This window comes from Vanellus vanellus (assembly GCF_965231255.1).
Source record: "Vanellus vanellus genome assembly, chromosome: 3".
In the NCBI taxonomy this organism is placed as follows: Eukaryota; Metazoa; Chordata; class Aves; order Charadriiformes; family Charadriidae; genus Vanellus; species Vanellus vanellus.
In genome coordinates this window covers 103,179,435-103,199,519 of record NC_138907.1, presented here as the reverse complement: position 1 = coordinate 103,199,519, position 20,085 = coordinate 103,179,435, and the positions used below count along the sequence as shown (strand labels likewise).

The 20,085-nt window shown below is 38.1% G+C and overlaps 1 protein-coding gene across 1 annotated transcript in view; it reads left to right on the top strand.

Annotated features, from left to right (window-relative positions):
- Positions 1-19,607, top strand: part of MCPH1 (microcephalin 1) — a gene marked incomplete at its 5' end in the record, with an annotated part of 134,459 nt that extends 114,852 nt beyond the window's left edge. The window contains 2 exons of the mRNA XM_082480419.1: positions 17,096-17,333; positions 19,358-19,607. Coding sequence (XP_082336545.1) covers positions 17,096-17,333; positions 19,358-19,413 — 294 coding nt within the window. The 3' untranslated portion in view covers positions 19,414-19,607. The remainder of the gene's footprint in view (positions 1-17,095; positions 17,334-19,357) is intronic.
- Positions 19,608-20,085: the final 478 nt, after the last annotated feature.

Genomic DNA, 20,085 nt, shown 5'->3' with positions numbered 1-20,085 from the left:
GAGCTTAAGGGCAGTAAGTTTGCCCGAGGGAGGGGAGTTTTATGGGTTGTCTGAATGGGGTGGAATTTTGTTGGCTGTTTTAACAGTAACTGTTAATTAGTATCTTTTAAACTAATATGTTTTGGACAGTCCAGGGGAAAAGTATAAAAATTCTGTTTAATACTAACTTCCTAGAATCAAAGGAAATAAACATTTAAGGGTCAGCTTAAAAGGGTCCTCGTTAGCATGTTAAAACTGAAAAACTTGTTCCTAAAGCTTTAGTGGTCTACCACAAGTTTTGCTTAGCCTCAGAGATTCCTGCCTGAATCGAGATAAGTTTTAAATGGCTGAAAGAGCTGCAGTTTCAACACAAAGTGAGGTCAAACTCTACAGGTTTTATTGAGTAGTATTACTGAAATTCTGTGTTTAGTCTAACACGAAGGAGGTAAACAGTGATGATGTTGATTAAGAAGTTTTGCACAAAACTTTGTCATGTGATATTATATAGTTGTGTTGATTGTGGGTTAGAGGAAAAACTGTAAAATAGGAAATGCATAAGTAATTGAAAGCTCTGTTTGTCCCATCCCATTGAGTTTTTGGTGTGGCTCAGCACGTGCTTATAAGACAAAATATGTGCCTTCTTGCAGTAGGATAGTGTGATCCTGTCATATTCTCAGTGCTGTGTGGATTGGGCTGGTTGCTGCTTACTTATGTAGGAGATGCATGAAGGAGATACATTGGTTCATCTGACGTGCAATTAGACAATGTTTTTCCTTGGGTTTTCCTGTTTTTTCTGGAGGTTGATGAGATCATTTCTCAAATTTCAGATTTTTTTAGGATTAACTGGACTATTTCTATTTTCATGCTGTCTTTGGAGGATGTTGCAGATATGGTAGTGGCTATTTCTGTTATCAGAAGTCTTCAGCATCCTCTACTGGCTTCAGCCATTTACAGTCCATGTTTCTTCTACTGTGTTCCAGATTTGTCTAGAACAAAACCCTGAGCAGCCGACTTGGGTTTTAACTGCATTTACCTGAGAAATTACCTCTGCTTTATAAGAAAAAGAAGCAGTGCTCTCCACAAAGACCTAATGTGCACATGGACACCTTTTAGCAATAGTTGTTTTACTTATCCAAAATGGCATTTGTTTGATTAATTATAATTATATGTTATAATGTCATTTTAAGTTTGAGCTTCTGCCTTGGTGAATCAGCGCTTCCAATTCGCAGTTAAATAAATTTAGGAAAGAAACCACATATGTTGTAATATATAGGCTCTGTTGTGCTTAACCAGACAATTACATTATGTTGTGTTTGCAGGTCTGGTGTTTAACTTTTTGTGGGAAGTTGTCTTTCTCATGGTAATTGCAAATGAACTAGACAGAGGTCTTTCATCTTGAGTCTAAACATTAACAAAAACTGTGAAAATTAAGGAAAGAGGGCATTGTAAAGGATTCTTATTACTCTGATCTCATAGATTATGCTGAGGAAAGCACAGGATCATTTCTGTTAAAAAAAAAAGATTTTCAAATGATACGCTGAAGGATCTAGCAACTTATAATGATAGGTGAATTTTGCTGTACAGAATAATGTATTTCAAGTATTTTGGTGTTCTAAAAATGTTTTTGAATCACTTCACACAGATGGTATTATGTTTGTATGGCATTAGGGGAATAGATTATTACTTTTAATAGCTTTCATGAGACACTATTAGTGGAAACCTTGTTACCTGTGTTTTATCTCAGAGAACTGCATACCATAATTAAGTGCACTCCAAAAGCCAAATTAAACTGAATGAACGAAGTAACCAGTAAGGATGTTCTCTTGAGCATTCATTCTTACCATGATGAATGATGCTTGTTTTTCTCTTCTCTTTAATTAGAATGTTTCTACATTTGCCAAAGAAAATGTTGGAATGCAGACAAAAACTGAAATTATAGGAACAGGGCTTGATGTAATAGCTTATTTGTAAAGGAAACACAACTTGTTTGGTATTTTATTGAAACAGGAAGTTCAGAACCTCAGTACACACAAGCACAACAAATTCTCAGGTGCTAGTTGAGTCATCTGTTGTTGGAAGTAGTCTCATAGAAGGCTTCCCCTTGATTTAGTTTTAATCTTCAATTAACAAAGGGAAGGAAATTACATACAGATTTAGTTGGAGATAATGTGCAGAGCTCTCTGTTGCTTTTTAGCTGTCACCCTGATGTGCATGCTTTGCGAGTATATCACGTTGGCCCAACCAGAGTGTGTCCGGGTGAATATATTCAGCATTTAATGAGCAAAAGAAACCTGATATATTACATTTATGAAATAATATGTCTTGCTTAATCGAAATACTCTGATTTTTTCCTCCTTATAGTCATCTCATACCTGATTGCAGCTTTACTGCAAGCTGTAGAGGTAATCATCTCTGATAAGGTGATAACTGATAAAAATACTTTTTTAAGTTTAGTATGGGTTTATTTAGTTTTGAATTGTCATGTTTGTTTATAATAATAGGTCTGTTATACAGCAGGGCAGAGCACAACGATACCATGTAGCTTTGTTTAGCTGTGAAATCTTTAAAAGGCACTTGAGAGTTTGTATGTGTATCTTCTCTGTAGAAGGCTTAGCTCTTCCCCTCCTTCAAAGGTCTGTATGACACTGGCCTTCTTTGAATGCAAAGGATTTTACTAAATTCCCTCCAAGTCCCATCATTACTCTTCCTCTGTTTAACCCCAAGAGTACTCCCGTGTTGTGCAGTGAGTTCTCCTTTCCTCCATCAATAGTCTGAGCAATGATGGCTTTGTAGCCCTCCCAGTACTGCTCCATAGCGTAAGGATAAGTGCATTAGCACTTTAATCAATAATGTCATTTTAAGAAAAAATTCCATGGATTGCATTAGAACTATCATGTCAGCTCCTAAATATTAAAGTTAATATAATTTTAAAAAGAAAAACAGACATATGAACTAGTGGGTGTGCAGGACATTTTTAAAGCTTTGCCCTTATGCAGGGCTAGCTAGATTAGATTCTTTTTTCCCATCCTCTGGGTAGTGTATATACTTTAGTATAGTATGTATGTGTACAAATAGTACCTTCTGTTACATCATGGTAGTTTGTATTGCTATAGCGCTAAAGCTATTCCTGATATGCCCACCTTATTCCCTCTGATTTTAGTGGAAGTTCTGGATTGGGACAGAGCCAGAGATGGTAAATATTTATTTACAAGCTTTTACTAGAAAAGTAGTGTGTAAGAGAGGAGTTATTGAGCACTTGTATTTTATCTAAGCTATCCAGTTGTTTAACTAGAAGGTAACCAGTAATTTGGCTTGAAGACCACAACCGTTTCGGGGCTTCAGTGTATTTATCCTGCATCTAAGCTCAAATACCCGCTTGCTCGTATTTTACATACAGTACTTGCTGAGTATCCTTTGGTTTTCAAATTGCAACTGCTTGCTTATGCAGTGACAACCTCTTGAAAAGGCTTTCTGCTCTCACTAAAGCACTTCAGATAAAATCCAGATAGACTAAAAAGCAGTAGCCTCTCCGCCCTGCATCATTCTTAGACCAAGGGTGGTAGGAATATTGGAAAGGAACTCAGAAAGGAGGACAGGGTCAGCAGTTTGACCCTACAAACTTTGCCCGGCTAGCTTGAGAAGTCGCTGAAAGTCCACTACCATAATAAGTCTGCCTAGTTCTCTGTATTTAACCATGTCCCAGCTGGCAGGCTCAAATTAAAAACAAAACCAAATTCCATATGGAATTTATAACTAATTCTTTTTAAAAGAAGTTTAATTTTTTATTTTATTTTATCTTCATTAAGATAGTTCCTGCAAATATCAGATAAGTCAAATGAATATTGCTCTGTTATCTTTGTAACTAAAAAATTTAAACTAGAAGTGATAAAAAAGAAAAAAAGTCAAAAAGTTATCACATCTTGAAGCCCCAGATGCATTTGAAGTCGTAATCAGGAGTAAGATTATATTCTAAATGAGATATATGTTCTAAAATGGCTTCATCTTATTTGCAGCAACAACTGAGATCCAGTGCTAGAAGTTTCTTTTCCTTCAGCATTTGATAAGGTTACTGACACAGTGTCTACTTTGCCTCTATAGACTCTTAAGAAGAAAGCAGTGAGGGAATATTCTGCAAATGTGTTTGGTCTATCAGCTCACAAGCTGATAAGCGTCAACTCCTCAAAACAGATATTGGAACCAGTTATTTTTAGAAGGGCGTCATTTGGTACCATGCACAACTTATCACTGTGGTTTGTGAATTATATTTTCACTTTGTTAAAATAAACCCTTTTCAAAGGCTTGCCATTAACTCGAAAAATTCTCTGGTTCAAAAAAAAAAAAAAAGAAAGGAGAATAACAAAGAGAATAAATTTGGTGTCAAGTACTATGCCTTTACCCTACCAGCTTTCATAGCTTTAAAATTACTCCATATGCACAACATAAATCATTCTCCCTCAGTGATACAGAAGACCATCCCAGCTTGCTGTCACAGTATAGTTCTTTCTCCTGTATTCTTATATTATTGTTATGCTAAAAACTACAAGAGTTCGTGAAAAGAATGTTCAAATAGAAAATGTCATGTCCTTCGTTTAGCATCTCTGAAGAAAGTGATGCTCTCGAATCTTTTCTTGAGTAAATGTCAATATTTAAAAATTTGATTGACAAAAAGGACTTGGTCAAATATTTAAAACTTTTTTTTTTTACTTTATGTGCTGGCAGCTGCACTTGCCACCCTTAGGGATGGAGGATTAAATGTCTTTGCTTTCCATACTGCCTATGGGATCTTTTCTTCCAATTTGTGATATAGATTAAGTGAAGAAGAGGTGTTATTACACATAAAGAAGTATTGCTGGCCAAGGAGTACTAATCAGAGAAATTGTAAACCAGAAGTGATTGTGATAGTAGTTCCATCAGGAGTTTCTGAAAGCAACCTGAACCTGGTCTACTTTTGCAGTTGGCGGCGTTCCACAGCAGTGGCGTCCAGTTGTATGCTGCCAGGTAATCTCTTTGAGTGGGTTTATTTCAGTAGTTCTCAGACAATTTTAAATACTTTTCTCTGTTGAACATTGATGTAATTTCAACTGACCCTTTAGTTCATATTTTAAAAACCAATTGCACCCGGCTAATTATCATTGTAGTGCATGTATTTCACTGTAAGTACAGAGGTTTGTACGTAACTTCTGAATGCCACTCTGGGTTTCTGCTGTGCTCAGTCATTACCATGCATGTTTTTTAAACAATTTAAGAAAAAAACAGCTTTTAATGTACATCACTTTTTCATTAATGCGTGGTCTGTTATGTTGTAATACATTAGGTGCTGAACAGAAACATTTTATATTTTTGTTGATGAGGAAATACTTTAAGCTGTCCTACTTAGAGGGTATGTTTTTCCTCTGTTGATTCTAAAAAAAAAAAAAAAGCGTTAAAAGAACAAAGCAACTTTTTTTAAAAGTAATTTGCTGATGCCTGTTTTTTTAAAGCCAGGTCCATTTTATTTGTCTCGCTGCAACATATCAAAAAAAGATTGAGAAAAATCAATCCTAAGAAATTTGAAGGAAAACGAACTCACTGTGTTCAAGCTTTGACATATTTTATAAAGCTGTTGAAAACCAAACCATGAAAGCCAGATTTATGAGCTTTTTTAAAGTTATTTGTAGATTCCCAAGACGATTGTGTTCCCATCACTTACTGTAGCCTTTAAAACTCAAATGACGCTTAAAAATATTCATGTTTGGCACACACTGAGTTACTGCTGGGCGTTGCAATGGCATTCAGCTAAAACTAAAGAGTAGGGAGAAGAACGTACTCTGCCTTCACTTAAATCCTTTCAGTCTGTTGAGGTAGAGCAAAAGGACTCGCATATTCATATTTTAAAGATAAAACTAGGAATTATTTTTAATGTTAAGATTACTTTTATTGTGAGCTAATACAACTGTTTGGGGAACAAGCCTTTTGGGAGCATCTGTGTAACCCTTCACATTTGCCAGGCTTTTCCTTTCAACAAGATCACTCACTTTGTTATTACTGGATTAGAAAACTCTTTTATTTATCAAAGCATTATTCATCTGCACTTTGCCAGGTATAGCAAATCTGTTGACAGCACTGGATTTATCATTTACTGTTAAAGGAGAATGGAAGGATTCCCCACGTCCCTAAGCCAGCAAAACAAATGTCATTCTTGAAGCTCGCTGCACAATATCCTGTGTTGATTAAAAAAGAAAGTTGGACTGTCCAAACTGATTCAATATCTGAAAATTCTAAGGTAGCTGAAATGAGCTTATAACTTTTAATGTATTTTATGCAAATACTAGGCTTCCGTGCCTTGTATCTTCATTAAGTGTACTATTTAACCATGGGGAACATAACAAGTTGTTTTCCAGGAACTGCAGCATGTTATTTGCTCATGGAATTTCTGTTTCGGTGCGGTCTTTCGTCGGTGACATATACTTAGCCGGAAGTGTGTTCTTTCAGTCTGTGTAAATGCAAGTGTGCTTACTCCCGCGTGATTAAACATTGCTATTGACTTCATTAGTACTTCATTCCTTAAGATACTCTGCTGAAATTAATGACCTATTCGTAGATTAGGTACTGGTCTTATGCAATAGGTACTAGTCTGTTTGAAAAAAACCCAACAAACAATTGGTCTTATGTGGATTGGAAGAGTTCAGTAAGCCTAGAGGATACTATATATAAAATATGGGTAAATGGTTGCAATGTGAGGGGTTAAATGCCAAGATGCAACTAATGTTCCTCCTTCCTGTTGCCATGTGAGAATGAACTATGAGATAACAATGAGGGCAAGTTGCAACTGTTATTAAAAAAATAGGCCAGATTTAGTTGACGTCATTATTTTTGTGCAGGTAATAATTCAGTTTGAAAGAAGCATCCCATACCTATATCACTACCCCATTACATCAGCCAGAAGTGACTCCATGCTCACTTGTGGCTGTGTCTATAAGCCAGTAATGCAGAGGAATGGAAAGGGATCTGCAGAGTGCGTGAGGTAGTGCCGAGAGCACCTCGTTCACAACACACGCTTCAGGTCTCTGGGCTCGTTCCAGTCTACTCCCCTGAACTGAGCACATCTTCTGACTGCATTACATCCAAAAGGAGTACAGTCTGTGCCCTTGATGGCTGCTCCACAGTGGGAACCAAAAGTACACTCAATAGGAATGACCAAGAGATTAGTTTCAAAAGTGCACTCCCAGCGTGAACTAAACCAGTAAGAATGTAAGTATCTTTTTTTGCTGAAGGTCTTGTGAGGATATATCCAGCTAGAATAGATCTTTGTCACCAGTGAGGGAAAACACGTCCATGTATATATTACATACCTTTTAAAGTCATGGCTGGTTGTCTAAAGCAAATTATTTGGAGGCTGAGGTTTTCTTGGTTTGTATGTTGGCTCAACTGCATTTGTTCAACTGTCAGTTGAGTTAAGGGAAAAGACTTCCTGATTTTACTTTATTTCCTTTGCATTTTTGAGACACGTGAACTTGTACACATTTGAAAACTGAATTAGATGGAGAGTCCCACCAACGGTCCCAGATACAAAATGGTAGATTCAGTATGGCTCACTTAGATCTGCTGCACAGAGAGGATCCATATATGCTCAAATCAGCTCTTTGTCATACAGGTAATGAGGCCACCACATGTTGGAATCAATGGCATAAAACATACAGCTATCCCATCCATATGCTGCATTTGTTGTCTAGGATTTTGCTAAGCTACCAGGCTGGAAAATCTAATTGATCATGACCTAAAGTAGTAGAACTGTAGATTAACTCTGTCCATTCTTTAATTACGAAACTGTCTTCATCTCAACCCGTGAGTTTTCACCCTTCTGATTCTCCCCCCCCATCCCACTGAGGTGGAGGGGCAGCAAGCAGCTGTGTGGTGCTTAGCCGCGTACCGGGTTAAACCATGACAGACTGGAATTAAAATAACCTTGAGAGATGTAAGGAATGATCAGAAATAGGTGTGATGGAGTTCAGTAAGGACAAGTGCAAAGTAGGGAGAAATAATCACCTGCAGAAACACAAGATGAGATCCACAATGCGATATTTCTGCCAAAAGAGCAACTGAGTGTTTTAGAGGATCCAAAACAATATATGCCACCAATGTCACACTCCGATAAAAGAAGCAGGCGTACCAGGATGTGTTAACAGGAATGCTATACGTAAGAGACATGAATTATTTGCAGCGTGCAGAGCAGTGGTAGGGCCTGAGCTGGAATACGGTGTCTGGCTTTGGGCACTGCACTTCAGGAAAGATGTGGATCCATTGGAGAGCATCCAGGGGAGAATAACAAAATGATCAGAGGTCTACAAAATATGACCCGTGAGCGAAGACTGAAAGAACTGTGTTTGTTTAGTCTAGAGAAGAGAAGACTGAGGGGAGACATGATAACAGTCTTCAAATATTTAAAAGGTTGTTGCAAATAGGAAGAGAATAAATTGTTCTCCGTGTCCCTTGGCACTAGGACAAGAAGTAACGGGCTCAAAATGCAGCAGAGGCAATTTAGGTTATATTATTAAGAAAAGCTTTCTAACTGCAAGAGAAGATAAGCACTGGACTCGATTATGTAGGGAGGTGGAGAATGTCTGTCTTTGAATTTTCCTGGGATCCTCGGGGGCTTGTCGCTTGTAGTACATGTAACCCTCATGCTGTGCCAGGGACGCAGGGCACAGAGTTGTACGTGCCACGCTCGTATACCGCTTTGGAGAGATGCATGGCACACTGCTGCTTTATTGATATTTGGGTGAGGAAAACACCTCCCAATTAGAATTGGTAATTATTTGCAGAATTTTGACATAAATTTGCAATCGCAGTTTGCGGTCTTATCACTGCCTGCTCATCACTTGATTTTAATTCTCTTGAAATAAGACAAAACCAAGGATGGACAAGTTCTTGAGGTATTTCTGAAGCAAGGTTTAAATTTCTAATCCTGAAAAAATCCTTCCTTCATTAGCTAATCTGTAATGAGAGGATTTTTTTTTTAAATTTCAAAAAGAATTATTTTGTGTTGAAACCAAATGCAAATATATTTAGTTCAGAACCTTTTTGAAGTTATAAACAGATAGTTATAGTAAAGTGGCCACATCTTACCATCTTAGCAGACTGTTTTTAAGTGATGCATATTGGAAATACAGCTCCTTGATTTAGAAGTCATACTTATCCTCAAAAGGGAAAAGACTTATTGTTTTACCCTAATTTGTTTTTTATTAATCTATAGTTGATAATGTTGATATTACATAGTATTTAAAAATAGTTCTACCTCTGGAAAACAAGGAAATTAAACTAAAAATAAATTATTCTGTTATCTTTTTTCCTGCAAAAATTTGCTATGCCGGAAAAAATGGTTCAAACATCTTCCAGTATAATTTTGAATATCTGCCAAACAGTAGATTTATTTGCCAAACAATTTCATACAGTATTCCCGCTGGGACTCAGTCTTTCAGAGAATAAATTGGTGAAATTAACTTTTCTTATCAGTCTATGGGATTCGAGAGAAGCAAGGTTGTCTGCCAACATGCAGTGGAAAGAAACAATATCTGCTAAATTGTCTGGATTCTAGCCTTCTTCCCTTCGCCCTCGTCTTGGCCAGGAAACACTTACATGAAGGACTATACAGAGGAGGGGGAAAAAAATGTGTTTTGAAGAATTTTCCAGATAATATAGTCTTGACTGCATGCCATTTCTCCTTCTTTTACTTTCCTTTTTATTTTTCAAGACCAGACATGGAACTTTTTTTTTTTCCTGGACCAAATTTTCCACTCTATCTCCCTCCGCTTCTGGCTCCCAGCTCAATGCACCAGTCTTCTTCCACCATACAAACATATATCAGGTTTGCCCATAGGTATTCTCAGTTTGTATGTATGTGCTGGGGTGCTAGTATAGCCTTCTCAAGCATACAAGAAGTATGTTCTCACTTCAGTCTGTCTGAAGGCTTACACTTCTCTAATTTGACAGAAAGGGAGCTTCTATTTTAGCCAAGTGATACTGATAACCAATGGAAAAGCGTTGTTTCAATAAATAATCAGAAACAGGGATGCAATATTTGTAAATAGTTTGCCTGAATGTTGCAGGTTGAGTTTTGCTCTGAGAATGAAAAAGATCGCTAGCAATAGCAAATGCATTTCGTGCAAAAGAATGGAATGAGGTTCCTGGTGCTGTTGAGATAATAGTATGGTAGCATGGCTTGAGCCAGTTGGGGTCCTGCATCCGTCTGGTGTTCCATTATTTTGGATAAGATTCTTCAAAGCTGAAGATCTATTTCTCTGTGAAACAGTTTGCTGAAGGAAGTTGTTTGCAGCTCTTAACACGCTCTTTTATACTGGAGTGCACCAATTTAGTTATCTAGTAAAGCTTTTCAGTGTAATTTTTAATTAAAGATTTTAGTGAATATTATTTCAATGTTAATAAAATAACAGCAAAGTACTAAAATAAATTACGGAGAAGTCAAGCTAAAATGCTGAACGTTAAAGTAGAAAATGTATGTCACACATTGTTCCTACGAAAAACAGAGTTACTGTTTGGTTAGTTGCTTCTATTCTCCTATTAAACCCGATATTTAGCAAGATGAAAACCAGCACATTTCTCCTTTGTCCTGCAGGAGTACTGCATTGTTAACACAAACTTCCTTGATCCCTGTAGGGTCCTGCAGATTCTGCAAATTCCTCCCTGCAGGATAACTGGACTTTCAGAAGTCTGCACGCTGCAATACGCTCTTCTTTATCAGGAGCAGGCTGATGCTCCACTTGTGTGGATGTGTGTGAGCCCTGGATCTTTACATGTACATGGGGTGCCACATATGTGTTTTTCTTTTAAATTTTTTCTAAATGACGGACTGTCTGAAAACGCATATAACCGTGCAAGTGTAATGCATCCTAACAGTGTTTTAGCTTTGAGTGCGTTCTTCACAAGCATTTTGTACAGAATTATAGTAACTGGAAATGTAAACATTACTTGGCCAGTATATTTATCCATACTGAAATCATATAAATATTAAAATCTTAGAGCTTAATATTTCCGCAGCAACATCACCAAATTACACTACATGAATATGCTATTTTATCTGTCTCTTTTTGTTAAATTTGTAGATTATCAAACCATAAAGTCTGGGGTTTTGATTTTATTTTATGGTTTTCTGTCATTTAATAGTTGCAGAGTGGTACAGTAATCCATAAGATGTCAACAGTCCTATCCTTTTCTTTTTAGTGAAAACGAGCAATTTCTTAGCAACATCAAATGAAATAATACTTGCTCTTTATATAGATATAAACCATAAAATATTCAATCTTCTGTCTTCAAACTTTTGTCTGCAATTTTATCTTCTGCTGTTTTCATTTAATAAAAATTATTTATTATTTTTGCAAGTAACAGTAACCAAAATATAATTATAGCTTTCCATAAGTTCAGTAAAAACTTCATTAAAAAATAGCCTTTTCAAATAGGTGTTGGTAAGGTTTCCCATCTTATATTAAATACTAAAATAGTAATGATGAAATAAATCATAAGTTTGTTTTTGTAGATTTATTTATCTCTGGTGAATAAGAGAAATTAATAATAAAGATTTACTGTTATGCATACATTGATTGTGTAATGCATGCACAAATTTTAGCACATAATTATTACAGATAGCTACATTATTTACATTTTAAGCTAGTACTTCACATTCTAGCCTACAAATATGATTTCTATTAATTGTAATAAATCATAACCATATTCTTCATTCAGTTTTTGTGAAGTATTATTCTTCTAATAGCATTTTAGACTAGAAATGTCTTCATGTGCTCTTTTCTGGAATTATACTGAAAATTGTGTCCTCTACTTAGGACATTATCAGTTTCAATACCGAAAATTTTCCAAGTACATCAAGAAGAACTAGTTTTGTTTCATTTTCTGTTGCATGAATCCAAGTATCCATTCAGAGATAATACCTTTGTGGGAATTGATGGCTATCTCCTGAGCCTCATAAAAAGATCACACCCTTGGACTTTTATGGGGATTGTGCGTTTCTTCCTGCACGCCACCCAGAAGGAGCTATTTTCATAAAGTTCAAGGCAAAGTTGCAAAGTTTTAGAGGTTTTTTTTTTAAATATATGCTGTTTTGTTTTGTGGGGATTGAAAATCAGTTACGGGAGGGACAATGGTTGGTGAAACGTTTGGTGGGGTATTTTCATAATGAAGAAAGGCTCTGTTTCTTTATCATACATCCCTCATAAGTTTTAGTTCTGTCGAGAGTGATTTTTTTTTTCCCTTTCAAAACTGAGGTCCAAACAAAAATCTAAATTAATGGTACATTTATGAGAAATGTGTACATCTGAGGCGTCTTCCTGCCGGTCACAGGGCTAGAGAAAGAATGAGGTTAACACTTAAGATCTTACCAAAAAGAGTAAATAGATGCTTTCATAACATTTTGTTTTTCTATCCATCTGCTAACAACTATAATTAGAAACGAAAATTGGTGCTGTCTGTTATAATAGGGACGGACACAGTTGTAACCGTAACTACCGACTGATACATACACAATTTGTGGAAATAGTCACTTTTGGGGTCTGATATTTTCCCAGGCTTGGTCTCCGCTGTGGAATTATTTATTTATTTGTAAAAGCTTACGCGAAATGTGTATGGTTTCAAAGGGCTGGGAGCACCCCTGGAGTGCCGCGAAGGCTTTGATGTTGCAAAAGCAGCTGAGTCAATTCAGGGGTAAGAGCGAGATTGTGCCCTCGCATCCCACCGCCGGACCCTGTGTGGTCAGCTAGCTGCCTTTCCAGCAACGGGCTGGTGGCGTTTCTTTCAGGATAGCGGGCCAGAAAGCAAAGTTAACCTTTCAGCCTACTCTCTGAGCTCTGAACGTAAACGCTGTGATTTTTCCCTCTCTCTTAAGACCTGTGCGCAGACCCAGTGCGCTTGGGCAGATCCAACACAGCCTGTCGGGGAAGCTGTGGTGGTGGTGATCCAGACGAAGGAAACATAAAGATGACGTTCCGTGCTGAAGCTTTCCTTTGACGATGCCACCGAGATGTACTGTGTTCTTACCCTGTCCTCCTCTCAAATGCACTGATAATACACACAGCTGCAATTTTAAAGGCAGTTTAAGAAAATCCTCTCTAAAGCGTGTCAGCATTTCACTTTCCTGGGTTCCTTTAATATGTACTAAATGTACAGAATAAAACACGCTATTTATGGACATCAGGCAAGGAGGCCGCTCAAAATTCTGATTTCCTGATTTGATGGTTAGCTGTGTACACGTTTGCTTTTAATAGTAATTTAATCAAACAATTCTTTCTATAGGAAGATGTATCATATGAATGAGATTTCAATACAGTGGCAGTGAATAAATTCTTTCAGGCGAAATGTTTGAGGAAGTGGGAATACAATTAGCCCTTTTAAATAATATTCCCTAAAATACATGAAATAGCAGGATTGCAACAAGTTGTATTTGATGTTTTCTATCTAACAAAGGTCCTATTGCATTTTTAAGATAACAGCTTCTCAATCCTAATAATTCTCATCTTTAAAATCTTAAGAGTTCCAGGTTGACAAAAACTGTCACTTCTGTCTTTTCGAGTTTAATCTGATTTATTTTAGATAAACTAGCATTAAAGCCTCTTGGTAGTTGTCTGTCTCCTATTGGTTGCAGGTGGTTTACCCCAATAAACAATTCCAGAGAGCTCTGTGTCAGATCAACTGAGATGGCATTGTGTCTGTCATGAGGCTGTTCTGAGGTCCATGTGAAGGGATTGTTATTTTTCACTATAGTGCGTTCTTTCATTTATTGACCTTGCTTACCACAAGCACTTTTCTCGTTTCATAATTGCACAGTTTTTTAATTCATTAAAATAAATTATTGCAGTCCTGGTAATACCAAAATCATGACACTGCTTTGTACATCGGAGATTGCAAAGTGTTTCATGTTCTTGAGCTAGTCCCATTTTAAGACACTGATCATGGCCTCTAAGCCTCACAGGACCCATCAGCAAGTGGTACTCGTAGCGAATCCCAAGTGTGATACCATATATTAAAACCATACGATGATTAGTTTTCTGTATTTCATGACATCAAGATGCCCAGCAGACAGATATTCATAGAAGAGCATTCTGCTCAGGTGGAGGTAGACAGTACTCTACCGAGTCCAAAACCAGATCTTCTGCACGTGTGTAAAGTATTGGGTGCCAATTTATGTACAAGACGGGCTATCAGATATGTTCAATGAGTTTAGGTGCTCCGAAATCTGCAGTTTAACTCTGCTTCGATACTGCAATCAACAAAATTATTTAGCAGCTGTTTGACTTCCATGAGAGAGGATTAGGCGCTGTGTCACTCATAAAGCTAAGTTCACAGAAGAATAGAAAATAAAGGGTATTTCTTGGACTGCGCTTAAGTCTTTTTGGCCTTTTCACCCATAGCAGTCACTGTCTTTGTAACTTGCTGAATTCAGAATGCAAAGAATCGATTTTATTTTCAGCAGAGCAGCCAAGGAATTAACGATCAGAGAGAGCTGAATTATTTATTGATGGAGGAGATCTCACAATTCAGATAGTGATTGACTTCTCCGAGAAGAGCAGAGGACAGTGGCACAGAACCCCTGAGCCATGAAGTCTCGTGTTAGCACGGGCTTCGTGCTTTGCAGGTGCTTCATCTAGCTAATTGATCAGAAGTGCTAAGGCAATTCACTTTGACTTTTATCTAGGGATCTGTGAACATGACATGGAACCGTTCAGCTTTATAAACGCCTGTAACCCAGGTGAAGACTCTTACTTTGGCTGCACATCTGCCAAGCCCATATATTATTGCATTAAATTCTTAAGAGCCTATGGTTTCACAGCAGGTTTGCGCCACGACTGGAGGAAGGAATCCACTCAACCAGCAATTTCTTCCACTGTTCCAGTTACACCCCCTCACTGATTACAGTTTCACATTCAGCCATCTCATATAAACCAGATACATACAGAGTGACCTTTCCTCTATGTAATGTGCTCATGTTGATCATCTGTATGTAAAATTCCAAGCGCCATATAATATGAAACATTTATTTTTGTTCTCGTCTTACTATTAACTCCAGTCTCATTACAAATTTTCCAAATTTTGACAAGAGATACAGAATCAGACGTGTTACATACATTAATTTGGCAGGTCAATGCCAACCTCGCTCTAAGAAATCACAGAATCACAGAATCACAGAATCACAGAATCACAGAATTATCAGAGTTGGAAGGGACCTCTAGAGATCATCTAGTCCAACTCTCCTGCTAAAGCAGGATTGCCTAGAGCACATTTCTCAGGACTGCATCCAGGCGGGTCTTGAAAATCTCCAGGGAAGGGGACTCCACAACCTCCCTGGGCAGCCTGTTCCAGTGCTCTGTCACCCGAACCGTAAAGAACTGTTTCCGTGTATTTGAACGGAACTTCCTGTGTTCTAACTTGTGCCCATTGCCCCTCGTCCTGTCACTTGGAACCAATGAAAAGAGCCTGGCTCCATCCTTCTTCAACCCACCCTTTAGATACTTGTATGCCATAATCAGGTCTCCCCTCAGCCTTCTCTTCTCCAGGCTAAAGAGTCCCAGCTCTCTCAGCCTTTCCTCATAAGGGAGGTGCTCCAAGCCCTTAATCATCTTAGTTGCCCTTCGCTGGACTCGCTCCAGCAGTTCCCTGTCCCTCTTGAACTGGGGAGCCCAAAACTGGACACAGTATTCCAGTTGTGGCCTCACCAGTGCCGAGTAGAGGGGGAGAATGACCTCCCTCGACCTACTGGCCACACTCTTCCCTATGCAGCCCAGGATTCCATTGGCCTTTTTGGCTACAAGGGCACATTGCTGGGCCATGGATAATTTACTGTCTACCACAACCCCCAGATCCTTCTCCTCCAAGCTATCTCCCAGCAGGTAAGCCCCTAACCTGTACTGGTGCCTAGCATTCTTCCTCCCCAGGTGCAGGACCTTGCACTTGGTTTTGTTGAACCTCATTAGGTTCTTCTCTGCCCAGCTCTCCAGCCTGTCCAGGTCACGCTGGATGGCAGCACAGCCCTCTGGGGTGTCAGCCACCCCACCCAGTTTGGTATCATCAGCAAACTTGCTGAGGATACACTCTGTCCCCTCATCCAGGTCATTAATGAATATATTAAACAAAATAGGACCGAGTATTGACCCCTGGGGGACACCACTGGTTACAGGCCTCCAACTAGACTCTGTGCCGCTGATCACAACCCTCTGAGTCCTGTCCCGCAGCCAACTCTCAATCCACCTCACTGTCACCTCATCTAGCCCATAAATAGAAGCTTGCTTTTTTTTTTTTATTTATTTGAGTATGAAAATTTTATATTGCATACCATGGTGTGTATACTTGTTTGTATGCACTGCTTTTATGCACACTATAGCTAAAGGAGATGGCTTTAATTGCTGAACCGCTGTCCTGCCTGGTATATACAGAGAAGAAAATTTGCCTCATATAGATCAAGCAGGTTTTTATTATAATGATCAAGTGTTACAGGCTCCACAACATTCCAGAGGACTTCTTTTTTTGTTTTTGCGGAGACGAAAGAATTTACATGAAGCAGTTTGCTCTGAGTTCTGGTACATTTGTGTCACTTCATACATCTGAGATAAAATACAGTTTGTACCTGGGTAGCACAGGAGAGGAAAAGAGGTCCTAAAGTAGTTTAAACTCTGAATTAGATATGTTTGTAAAGCTCCCTGATACAAACAGATGAGCACTATTTCTTATAAAGGCTTTCACGATTTGTATTTGTGCTGTGAGACTATAATTATTTATAATATCCTTTAGTATTTCTGTGTGATGGCCAGTGTTATAAAAATAAGAGTGTGAGATTATGGTGAAAAATAATGCCGTGAAGTGCTCTAACAAGTTTAATAGGTAAAGCTTCTGACCTATAACGAAATAGTCTCAACTCCGGTTTGGGAATTGTATTGATCAAATACAGCAAATTCTTTATATAGGTTACCCAAGAGTTTCTTATACACCTGGAAAAGTCAAGTTCATACTCGTATGCTATAATTCTTTTTTTCTGGCTTAATGAAGACAAGGATTAGTTTGACTTTGAGTGGAAACGCAACACATCATTGATTAATTAATTTCCTTGTTTCCTTAAATACAGATCTGCAGACTTCAGCGTCAACTATCAACAGGAAAATATCAGCAGAATCTCTTTTCAAACCAGCCTGTCATGTTTGTATCTCCTACCAGTCAGCCACCCTGCAAAAAGCTGATTGAACTTATACAGCTGTCAGGAGGGAAAATATGTAAAGCCTTACGTCAGGCAAAAATCTGTATAGGGAAAAACCCAGGGAAGAAGTACCAGGAAATAAAATGTTTATCAGAAAAATGGGTACTAGGTAAGACAGTAAATTTCAATTAATATAAAATATTGTGGAATATGTATTCAAAAACTGACTGTAAATAGTTCACTAAACGGAGGTTATGGAGGGAAGAAAATGGAACAGACTGCTACAGTTTTGTTTTCCGGAAGGCCGTCTCCACGGTGAGGACTTTCTCTTACCGCTAAGACTGCTTGATGTTGGTCCCGGTACTCACCACTGTAATTCTACTAAGAACAAATTTTATCCAAAGATTTTCAAATTTATTTTTTGTATGATTGTTTCATTTAGAGCAAACCAAATTATGGGGAAACCCCCATAGGATAATTGCTTTTTAAAATGGCATGTGTTTCAATTTAAGATGCAGTAAGAAAGATTTTCAACTGGTATAAACTGGCATAGCACTACTGAAATAAGGCAATTGGTACCCCCTGATAATCTCTCCTGAATTATATATTGTATATCTGAAAGACAATATTCTGCAGTCTCTATTTCACTTGCAAAAAGCTTATTTTTGAAATCTGCTGTTAAGTTTCTAAGAGTTGTTAGTCCGTTGCTTTTCCATTATGGACACCACAGTTCTCAAGGTTATCTGTTTGCAGGGAACCAGCTGTAAAATTGCAATATCTTCACCCTCAAAGAAAAGCTTTTGATAATCTATGTAGGATTCACAGCTTCCAGCCTGGCACTCTCTCTTCTTCAGACAAGATAAGGGTATTTTCCAAAAAGGGACCTTTTGCGTAGTAGAAAAATTAAGATTAAATTTACATCATACACTATGTCAGACTCCCCTAGATAGTGCCTCATTCAGACTCCAGCTATAACTGTGCTACATGAATTGATGTTATATGAGACTAGACAAGCAAGTCCTAATCTCTTGACTGTTAATGCTATCGGATCATAATGACTTAAAACCTGAAAGAAAATAGCACTAAAGAAAGGAAAAGTGAGCCATAAGGGAATATTACTCATCTAAATGCAAATGTTATTTGATACTCTCTTAAAGTGTAAGATAAAATTGTGAAGATTTGAGAGAGAGGCATAAGACGAAGGCACTGTTTATTGTGCCTTTCTCTGGCTTCAAAGAAGACTTTAAGAGCAAGTGTGGCCAGAAAAAAGTGACCAGATGAGGAAACCAGAGGGTTGTGCGTGATTAAAAATATGATGTAGTAAATTAAACACAAAAGTTTCACACAGTAGTACTCCAGTCATGAATTCCAGATGAACAAAGGTAATGATCTGAAGTGGCACGCAACGCAAGTGGCGTGTCCCGCTCTTTTACTGGTCTCGGGGAGTTCTGTCTCACCCCAGGTCCAGCATCTCATGAGCTGCCTGCGGCTGGACAGGCCACGCTCAGCCCGTCAGTGGGCTGAAGGGATCGCGTAAGCGGCTGCTAATGAAAAAGAACTCGGAATTCTTTGGGCCCTTCACGAATTTCTCAGTTCCCTTTTGCAGTCTGATGGTCCCTCTTTTAATTGTTACGTCCTGCTCACGAGGCACGGTTATCCAAGCTCCAGCTAATGGATTTTAAAGGATGAATCATCAAAACTCAGAAAAAAAAAGAAGTATTTCAATATGGCGCTTTAAAGGAAGGATACAGGCGTTTGAAACTCGGCCCCTCTCTCAGCAACTCTTTGCGTAATAGTACGAACACTGTCACCTACAAATTGCCATCTTAATCAAATAAATCAAATCAGACCTGAAATTTTGTCTAACGTTTGACACTTCACTGTCGCAATCCAGTTGGTTTGTGGCTGTCTGCTTTCTGCTGTTAATACTGACTGCCAATTAATTCACTCAGGGTTGACCACAATAAAAATCATATAGGTAGATGATGCGGCACCTTTTTTAAACTCAAGTAAATTATAAGTTCTTGTAGTATTATAATTTGACTGCTCTTTTTTTCAAGGTCCTTCTCTTTCTGGGTTCTCAGCCCCACTGAACTGTTTTATACCAAAAATTGCTCTGAAGTACATTGTTGCTTTATAATCTGTTTCTTGTGCATTTTATCTTAAATAATCCTGCTTTTTAATTTCTTTTAGATTCAGTCACTCAGCATACAATATGTCCCATGGAAAACTACATTTTTCAGCTGTGAGCTAACTCAAGAGCTTCCATATGGTTGTAAGGAAACAAGCTTACTTTGGATTCAACAAGAAACTAAGCTGTGAATAAAATTTCCAAGAAAACACAAGTTGCATATTTATAAATACAGGGAAATGTTTTCTGCATTTTTATTACTTGTGCAAGTGTTCCTCTTGTGAAATCCTTAGGTTTTTATAATAAAGTACTTCACTAATAAAATTCCTCTTGCTTTTATTTATTTGTTGAAGACCTTTGGACCTACGAGTGGAATGAATGGTTATTCACTGGGAGGAAGTGGAAAGATATTTTCTAATCTCTAAGCAAAGTTGATCATGTTACAGTGCAATTAAAAGACGTGCGTGCAGTGTGGGTAAGCATGCCTGAGCTAGCTCTGGCGCAGTCAGCAGGAGCCGCGCTACCACATGGATCCGCACAGACGCATGGATTCTGTAGGCTCCTCTACCCTGAGCGCCTCTGCAGGCAGCTGAAGGCCTGTGTTGCCATATCTTCATGGCAATTGCTAATTAAGTTTCTTTGGTAAAAGGATAAGATGTCCCGTCATGTTCAACTCACACCTGCTGGTGTAAACTTGCACTTCTAAATTGAGTTTTCAAAAGCAATCGAAACTCAGTAATTATGCTCAGATGCATAGTTAAGATCTTACTTTCTTTCAATACCTGTAATT